Source organism: Maylandia zebra, linkage group LG3 (assembly GCF_041146795.1).
Source record: "Maylandia zebra isolate NMK-2024a linkage group LG3, Mzebra_GT3a, whole genome shotgun sequence".
In the NCBI taxonomy this organism is placed as follows: Eukaryota; Metazoa; Chordata; class Actinopteri; order Cichliformes; family Cichlidae; genus Maylandia; species Maylandia zebra.
Window position 1 is genome coordinate 4,877,245 of NC_135169.1, and position 9,799 is coordinate 4,887,043.

At 38.7% G+C, this 9,799-nt stretch overlaps 1 protein-coding gene across 1 annotated transcript; it reads right to left on the reverse strand.

Moving 5' to 3' along the window:
- Window positions 1-822: 822 nt before the first annotated feature.
- Window positions 823-7,528, reverse strand: LOC143414219 (putative C-type lectin domain family 20 member A). Its single transcript, XM_076878116.1, has 6 exons — window positions 7,402-7,528; window positions 7,071-7,119; window positions 2,216-2,599; window positions 1,762-2,106; window positions 1,588-1,676; window positions 823-933 (listed from the first exon to the last, which is right to left on the reverse strand). The coding sequence occupies exons 2-6, from the start codon at window positions 7,117-7,119 to the stop codon at window positions 823-825; spliced, it is 978 nt and encodes a 325-aa protein (XP_076734231.1). The 5' UTR covers window positions 7,402-7,528.
- Between the last annotated feature and the right edge of the window lie 2,271 nt (window positions 7,529-9,799).

Sequence of the window (9,799 nt, forward strand, 5' to 3'; positions counted from 1 at the left end):
TTTTAGAGGAAAACGTAAATCATGGTGGTTGTAGCAGAGTAATTGAGTGAGTCTAACTAAAATTATCACATTGTATTTATTCAGTAGTGGCTGCATTGGGATTACTTAAAAGTGCTGTTATGTGTCATATTGTTTATCTCCTCTCTCCCTATTATCTACACTGATGCAACATTTAACCAAAACCTTCTGATTTGCAAAACACAAAACAGGTTTTTTAAAATGTCATTCGAAAAAAGCTGAAAGATACAATACCAAAAGTAGACCTGGAGTGTCTTTTTCCACACAGATGGGAGGAAAAGGTAAAAGGCAAAAACTAATATCATTACAATAACTATGACTATGCAAGAGTTGGCTCCCAGCCTCTATTTCCATTCCTCCAAAATAACAGTGAAGTTCAATTTAATGATACGAGGACATCCATCATACATTACAGCCGGTATCCTGATCAAATTTGATATCAGGTAAGGTTTGGGGCTCTCATGGTCCCATTTATGGCTCTCATGGCCTTATGGTCCAATTTATGGCTGATATTTTTATGGTTATCAAACAGTCAAAGCAGAAGCAGAAGGACATTGTCAAAGCTGTTAAAAGAGACACTGCAAACCAAAAAAAACAAGACACCAGAGCCTATCGGGAAAACTTCAAGATGAAGCTAAAAACTAGTGAGTGGACCTCTGATTAAAGAATTTCTACCAAACTACAACTGCAGCTGAACAAATGAGCTGTTGGTGGAACTTTTGCAATCACTATATTCTGAAATAAAAGATGAGACAGCTCAGCACAGCATGTTGTTAACTTCACACATGAAGTGGTTCAGTCCAGTCAGACTTCAGTTTTGCAGCCGCCGTTCACATCCTGCTTCTTTGACTGGTCGTCACGGTAACTCTGGACTTTCCTCCAACGAATCCTGAAGTCTGTCAGTCCTTCTGACAGCTGGACAAAATGTGCAGATGATTGTTGGATTATAATATTATTTTATGCCATGTTAGATCCTTAATTAAAGATTGTGAATTATTATGTAGTTTTAGTTTGCATTATTCTCCTGAATTAGAAGAAGCTGATAACTATTGCATTTGTTAAACTGATTTGCATTACATTAGACTGCTGATTTATTGTGAATGAATGATATTGTTTTATGATGCATTATACTGCTGAGTTATAAGAAATACTGTTCGCAGAAAGTCATCGCCTTATTTGTCTGATTAAAAGAGAACAGAACATGCTGGAGTTTTCTGCCCCATCTCAGCAGGAGCAGATAAACAGGGAGCCAAGGTCGTAGCTTAGGCACCGTGTGAGAGAAAGCATGTGAATGTTTAGGCTTTTATGATAAGGTGGGGGCCACTAGAGGCTATGAGAGTTTGAGCAATGCTCCACCATTTTGAGATCTGATGCTGTCTGCGTACGGTGTCCATCTCCCACGTGTGTGATCATTAAAATCATCGTTTGACTCAACCCGGCCGGACCAGTGTTGTTATTTTGGTTTTTCCTCTTGTCTCCATCCCTAATATTTGAATCCGTAACATGATGAAAAACATGAAGCATAGTTTGAACTTGTGTCAAGTTTGTGTTGGTGACTGAACTGCTGACCTGCTGTGAAACCTGCTGCTGGATCTCTGTGCTGTGCATGTCTGCCTCTGACTGAAGCTTCATTTTCACCACTGTTTGCTTTGTCACTGCTAAAAATGAACCACATATAACAACACCAACATTAGTGTTTTACATGATGACAGGATCTTACAGTGTTTGCATTCTGGACCTCACCTTTGAAACAGAAAAGAAAGTGTCTGGCGGTACTGAAGCCATCAGCCCATTCCCCTGACATTAAATTTAGTGCTCCACCGTATTCAAGTGAATCGTAGTTATTAGGGTGAGAAGGCGCCCAGTTAGTGAATGTGGAGGTTGTGTTGTCAGACCAGAAGGCCCAGGGATCCCTGTAGAGGCCAATCCACACATACTGAGCCCCTGATCCATTCAAAGTGAGCGTGATGTTGGATTTCTCCTCTTTGCTTCTTATACTGGTCAGGTCTGTGTGGTATGTCCTGCAGTACGACTGAGCCGCTGAACAGGAGCGGCTCTCCATCACTAAGATGTAACTTGTGTTTTTGGCTGTGAAAGATTAAAAACTATGATGACTTTTTAGAACATGCACATAATATGAAAAAATAAATCTCATAAAAATCTAGAGATAAGTAGGGCAACAAATGTTTTTTCCTACCATTGTAACACAGGAAAGGGTAAGAAGCTCCACAGGGTCTATCATCCATCTGTGTTTGTCCCTGAAGAGCCACACAGTATTCCTTTGCATATACACAGTCTGGTTGGCCGTTAGCCCAGATCAAAAATTCATGTGTACTGCCAACATAAAAAAGTTTTCCCTCCATGGACCACTTCCAGCTGTAACGATCGTCATAGAGCCCTATCCAAGCCCAATCATTAATTCTTGGTCCTATTGAAACGAGCAGTTGGTTGATGTCGCTGTTGTAGATGGTGACCAAGTCAGTGAAGTGTTCTCTGCAGTAACTCTGAGCTTCAGTCCAGGTCATCAGCTGGTTCACAAAGTGGTATTCTCTGGAGTGGGGAGGAAGAGTGGAAAATCCTCCTGAGAAAAATAAAACAAAGGTTTTTATTGCGGAAACTGTGCTCCTGGGCGAATCACTGAAAAAGACAAATTTACAAAAATAAAAATTATAACCATTTAAATAGTCAAACTATATGGAGACTAGCCAGAGGTGGGAAGTTACAAGGTAACTTACAAACATAAAATAAAGCCCCGTGCTGTGTCTATCACCAGGGTCATGTGATTGTTGGGTTGGGTTTTTGTCTGTATGTATTATTGTAGGGTCTACTTTACAATATAAAGCACACTGACAATAGAAAATAGAGCATTGTTTTTAATTCTCTTCTCTGCTTTGTGTTCAAGCTGAGAACATTAATTAGAATTAAAATTAATATTAAACTAATATTATTTTATTATTATTTTATTATAGCACAAGGCAAAAACTGGTAGAAATGTCCTCCAAACTGTACATTAGGAGTAGATGTCAGAGTCTAAACATTTTCTTTACTTTTACTAGAGTAAAGTAGTTGAATCACCGCTCCAACTTTTACCAGAGTATTTTTAAACATACGTATCTGTATTTGTACTTAGCTGCAGAATGACTATATGACTGTTTTGGCATCTCTGTGGCTAACATATAATAATTACATTTGTCAAATTTCAACGTGTACAATATGCGTAATAAAACCATGTAAAACTAATGTAGTGCAATATATACAGATATCAATGAAGATGCAGTCAAGTAAGGTGGGATATAGAGAGACTGAAGTCTGTCCAGTTTATCCCTCATTACATCTGCCAAAAGGTACAAAGCCTTTAATTGCAGTCTTTTATGTGATTTATAGAGTGAAAATAAGAGTTTCTTTGCACACACTGTGTGCATAGACATGATCCGGCTTTGAAATTTTCTTATTGGTGTCTGGGTGTGACTGCAGGAATGTGGAAGACCAAAGCTGTAATAAGATAAGAAACCATCATTATACATGATTTTGAATAACAATGATTTGCTAAATGCAAAACCGTAACTCATGTGTGATTTTGCTGATAGTTAATTATGCTTAATACTAACCAGATCATGACAAGATATTTTAAGTATGTTTAAGTTTAACCAATATAACAAATAAGAAAATATGAGATATAGTAGTGATTTTAAAGACAGGCCTCACACTGAGAGTCTCCACACGAGAATGTCTATTTGGCTCTTGAAAGTTTCTAACTGAGAGTTGCAACCCACAGGTATCTGTGTGGCAGCCATAATAAGAGCTGTTCCAATTCTCCAAATATTAAGGAAAGGACCTTCAATGGGTTACTCTCCCCGCTCCACCGCTCTGTCTCTCTCTCCCTTTCTGCTGTTCATGTTGTGTTGATTGGAAACACACTTGAGCTAATTGTAATGTTCAATCATATGTTACATGCAGCAAGTCTTTTTCTCCAGCCTTCAGCAGGAGGGAGAGACATTGCAGGAGTTTTCTTCAGCTCTAATGGCCTCGATCGAGGAAGTTAAACAGTGTGCAGCTGATGGTAAGGCTAAACTGGTGCACTCTCTTCCAGCAAGCGGTCTTCTTATCTGGGTCACATCATTTCCAGTGAAGGCGTCTCTACAGATCCTACAAAGGCTGAGGCACCTTCGCCATGTGTCTAAGCTGCAGTCGTTTAGTTCCTACCACCACTTTGTGCATCGGTTTGCTAAGTTGGCTACCCCCTACATAAATTGGTGGCTTACTTGGCTGGCAAGTCAGTCAAAGATGGGATCAGCGCTATAAAACGCTATACAAATACAGGCCATTTACCATCAGGAGAGGTCTGGAGCACTGTAAAAAACAATCTGTAAAAATACAGTACAATGTACTGTACAAACGTGAAGGAATTTTCCGTATTAGTCATTTACAGGTATTTTTCTGTAATTCTCAACTACCTCAATGCATTGTAAGAAAAAAACCCAAAAGGAGGGAAAAGTAAAAGCAAGAGAAGCCATTACACTTCTTTCAGGCTTCATCTGGATTCTGGACTCTGGAGTTGGAGAAACTGCCTTCAAATTTATGTTGTAAATATTAAAACTCGTGTTTTCTTTTTTGAAAATAATGTTTTTCAAAAGACTCTGTGTTTTTATTTAGAAAGAATTGTTTATTTGTTAACTGGTTTCTGCTGTCTCCAGATAAGTCAGCAATATTTTGGTAAACTGACTGGTTTTTATATAGCACTTTTCTACTCGGTCTGAGCACTCAAAGTGCTTTATACAACTAATTCATTCACCCAGTCACACAAGCACTTCTAAGCACTAAAACACATTCACACGCCGATGGATGCATCAGAGAGCAGCATGGGGTTAGTATCTTGCCCAAGGACATTTGGCATGCAGACTGGAGCAGCCTGGAATCGAACCACCGACCTTCTGGTTAGTGGCTAATCTGCTCTGCGCTACAGCTACCCCAATTTTGCTACTCATTTTTAAAATAATTGTTATTTAGGCAGCACGGTGGCACGGTGGTGGTTAGCACTGTTGCCGCACAGCAAGAAGGTCCTGAGTTCAATTCCACCATCAGGCCGGCGTCTTTCTGTGTGGAGTTTGCATGTTCTCCCCCGTGTTTGCGTGGGTTCCCTCCAGGTACTCCAGCTTCCTCCCACTGTCCAAAGACATGCAGCTTGTGGGGATAGGTTAATTGGATAATCCAATTTGCCACTAGGTGTGAATGTGCGAGTGAATGTGAGTGTGAATGGTTGTCTGTCCCTGTGTGTTAGCCCTGCGACAGACTGGCGACCTGTCCAGGGTGTACCCCGCCTCTCGCCCTATGACAGCTGGGATAGGCTCCAGCGCCCCCCGCGACCCTGAAAAGGATAAGCAGAAGCGAATGGATGGATGGACGTTATTTAGGTTTAATATGACTTAAGTTTTCCATTTCAGTTAATGTTAAAATCATTTTTACTGTGATACCACCTGTTTTGCCCTTCAGTGGCTGAACCAGTTTTCATAAATATTATAGTTAGCTGTCTACGTCTCTCTGGGTATTACACAGCTATGACTGCTAGCAAGCTGATTAGCAAAAGTCAGGGATGTAGATAACTGGGAAAAGTGAGTACGTCATGGTTCTATTAATGTATAAAGAAGAAGAAATTCTTTTTGTACTCTAATAAGTGCTATATCAAAACCTTTGTTTTACAGTTGGCTCTACTGTACACTTTAAAGGGTTTCAGGCAAAGTTACACTAACTCTAGTTAAAGCCTCAGACTTTCTTTGCTGACGCTAACAAATGTTAATGTTAGCCTCTGATTTGGGATGCTAAAATAAGACTTTTAGCTAGCTCACCAGTATAGATTAATTTGGTGGTTAACAGACTGTAGTGGTAATATTATGGGAAGTTTAGTTTCATTTCAGCACATTGATCATTATTTCCATTTTGTAGCAATTTTGTAGAAATGTTTTGTTAATATTTGAAGACATACACATTTTCCCCGTAACTTTTTATTCCAACATTTGCTGAGCAGCATTTCTAGTATGCGGAATATTTTTGTGATCCTGTTGTGCTAATGTGATTTAATAATAATAATTAGAACAAAATCAATAAATAAAAAGTCAATAATAACTATATTTTGATTAATTAATTAATTCATTAATATATAAAATTATATATTTTATATATTAATGAATTAATTAACTATATTTTGATTGAAGTATAATATAAACGCAATGCTGGTGTGTTTTGGATAAACACACCAGATTAAACTGACTTTTAAAATGTTTTATACAAAGAGGAAAGATATATTTATATTTTATATTATTTTTTTGTTGTTGTTTTTTTTGCCTGTCCCGTTTGGCTCTTTTGCCATCAGAATTATGGTCTAAAGGTGAAGAAAGATGCCCAACGGATTTACTTTACCAAATGTACCATCCCAGCCTTGCCGTAATGGTGTATTTGATTCACCTTTTATTGTTTATTTTATTTTCACTCGCTAAATATGGGACAGACTTGACTGGGTAAAAGAAAGGGGAGAAAGAAAGAGGGAAAGAGAAACAGCAGAGAAGAGGGACGGGGATAAAGGGCAAAAAACGAAAACCAACAAGCTACATTCTCGCCTGAAAATTTCTTAAAAGTTTATTTTGTGACCCAGAAAGAGTAATATTAAAAATAAGTAGCTGCCGCCATTGTTGGAAACTGGAATTGGCTGGGCCGTGCTATGAATTACACGGCCTATCCCAGGAGAAAAACAGCTAGAAGGAGATACATATTGATCCCTAATGAAGATGAAGTTTATTAGAGTTAATCTTATAGGAAAAACTGCAAAGATTTTCAATAAATCAAAAATCTAAATGTGAAAAAATAAAGAACTTATAATTAAAATGAATGCAGGCATAGTGGTGTCAGAAAATGAAGAGTTTCTGTCCTTGTGTTAAATGTGTTAATAAATATTTCATTAAAAAAAATTAACATGTAATCTGATTACCCAAATTACATCACTTTATCTTATTATGATCATGGGCTATATTTCAAATGTTTAAGATATTAATATCACAGACCTGAGAGCAGCAGGATGAGCAGTAAACAGGTTTCTTCCATTCTTGGCATCTGTATAACAGATATAGTCATCATGATTATTATTGTACCATAATTATTATCACCAATTTTTATCATTTAAGATTCATTATCTCCAGTAAAACAACTTGTCCGTATATTAGTTTTCTTAGTAAATATTTTGGTGCACACGTCTAAAATAATTATATGCTATACTTCTTGAATATTTAAAATGTATAATCTATAGATCTATATTCATGACAAAACTGGATGCCCAAAATGTGAGTGTCTATTTCAAAATGTTTAAATCAGAGTAATAAATTAATGACAACTTACCCGACAACTTATCTTGTCATCTCCTGACTGAAGCTGACGTTCAAAGAGGATTTTCTTTGTTCTTCACACATATTTCCCTGTCAAATTAGGACACCTGAAAGGAGTGAACTTTCTGCAGAATTTGGGTGTCCCTATTTAAAACACAAATACAAGTTTACTTTCTGACAACGGGATGAGACACCTTTCCTGGCCTGAAGACAGTGGATCTTATTTTATCTTTTGAATGTCACTTCTGTTCTTTCTTCAGGAATGTACAATGTAATAGATATATTGACCAACAATGGTCATGTGACCCTACCAATGTTTCCCTGAAACAAAAATGATAGGCCTCGGGGCTTAAAGAAACATGTGAAGGTGACCAAAAGGTGACTCTGCCTCAACAAAATACAAATCGTTAGGAAAATCAAGTTATTTCCATTTGTTTCCTATTAAATTCAGCTTGTACAAGTTCTAGGAACAGACAACATAGGTGCTGGTAACAAGCTGTTAGTGGCTTAACAAAATGTCATTTTTAAAGTGGAGAGACTGATTGCACTGTGTTAGCATTGTCAGTAAACTGGATACAGAGTAATAAATTAATGACAACTTACCTGACAACTTATCTTGTCATCTGCTGACTGAAGCTGACGTTCAAATAGGTTTACTTTGTTCTTCACATATATTTCCCTGTCAAATTAGGACACCAGAAGGGAGTGAACTTTCTGCAGAATTTGGGTGTCCCTATTTAAAACAATAATACAAGTTTACTTTCTGACAACGGGATGAGACACCTTTCCTGGCCTGAAGACATTTATGAAGAAGAAACGGTACTTTTACTCCGCTATATTTGCAAAATTTGACTCGTTACTTTTTAAAAAAAATAATTAGTTTAACACATTAGATAACATGCTGCCAGTATATATATATATATATATACAGTGGGGCAAAAAAGTATTTAGTCAGCCACCGATTGTGCAAGTTCCCCCACCTAAAATGATGACAGAGGTCAGTAATTTGCACCAGAGGTACACTTCAACTGTGAGAGACAGAATGTGAAAAAAAAAAAAAATCCATGAATCCACATGGTAGGATTTGTAAAGAATTTATTCGTAAATCAGGGTGGAAAATAAGTATTTGGTCAATAACAAAAATACAACTCAATACTTTGTAACATAACCTTTGTTGGCAATAACAGAGGTCAAACGTTTACTATAGGTCTTTACCAGGTTTGCACACACAGTAGCTGGTATTTTGGCCCATTCCTCCATGCAGATCTTCTCGAGAGCAGTGATGTTTTGGGGCTGTGCCAAGCAACACGGACTTTCAACTCCCGCCACAGATTTTCTATGGGGTTGAGGTCTGGAGACTGGCTAGGCCACTCCAGGACTTTCAAATGCTTCTTACGGAGCCACTCCTTTGTTGCCTGGGCGGTGTGTTTTGGATCATTGTCATGTTGGAAGACCCAGCCTCGTTTCATCTTCAAAGTTCTCACTGATGGAAGGAGGTTTTGGCTCAAAATCTCACGATACATGGCCCCATTCATTCTGTCCTTAACACGGATCAGTCGTCCTGTCCCCTTGGCAGAAAAACAGCCCCATAGCATGATGTTTCCACCCCCATGCTTCACAGTAGGTATGGTGTTCTTGGGATGCAACTCCGTATTCTTCTTCCTCCAAACACGACGAGTTGAGTTTATACCAAAAAGTTCTACTTTGGTTTCATCTGACCACATGACATTCTCCCAATCCTCTGCTGTATCATCCATGTGCTCTCTGGCAAACTTCAGACGGGCCTGGACATGCACTGGCTTCAGCAGCGGAACACGTCTGGCACTGCGGGATTTGATTCCCTGCCGTTGTAGTGTGTTACTGATGGTGACCTTTGTTACTTTGGTCCCAGCTCTCTGCAGGTCATTCACCAGGTCCCGTGTGGTTCTGGGATCTTTGCTCACCGTTCTCATGATCATTTTGACCCCACGGGATGAGATCTTGCGTGGAGCCCCAGATCGAGGGAGATTATCAGTGGTCTTGTATGTCTTCCATTTTCTGATGATTGCTCCCACAGTTGATTTTTTCACACCAAGCTGCTTGCCTATTGTAGATTCACTCTTCCCAGTCTGGTGCAGGTCTACAATACTTTTCCTGGTGTCCTTCGAAAGCTCTTTGGTCTTGGCCATGGCGGAGTTTGGAGTCTGACTGTTTGAGGCTGTGGACAGGTGTCTTTTATACAGATGATGAGTTCAAACAGGTGCCATTCATACAGGTAACGAGTGGGGGACAGAAAAGTTTCTTACAGAAGACGTTACAGGTCTGTGAGAGCCAGAGATTTTCCTTGTTTGAGGTGACCAAATACTTATTTTCCACCCTGATTTACGAATAAATTCTTTACAAATCCTACCATGTGAATTCATGGATTTTTT

Bases quoted from the DNA above. Each gene is read 5' to 3' on its own strand.
- LOC143414219 (XM_076878116.1), bottom strand. From the start codon at position 7,119: ATGCCAAGAATGGAAGAAACCTGTTTACTGCTCATCCTGCTGCTCTCA. The intron at 2,107-2,215 runs GTAGGAAAAAAC...AATCTTTCACAG, and splicing joins CCCTTTCCTGTGTTACAATG to CCAAAAACACAAGTTACATC. The intron at 934-1,587 runs GTCAGCAGTTCA...CATTTTGTCCAG, and splicing joins AGCAGCAGGTTTCACAGCAG to CTGTCAGAAGGACTGACAGA.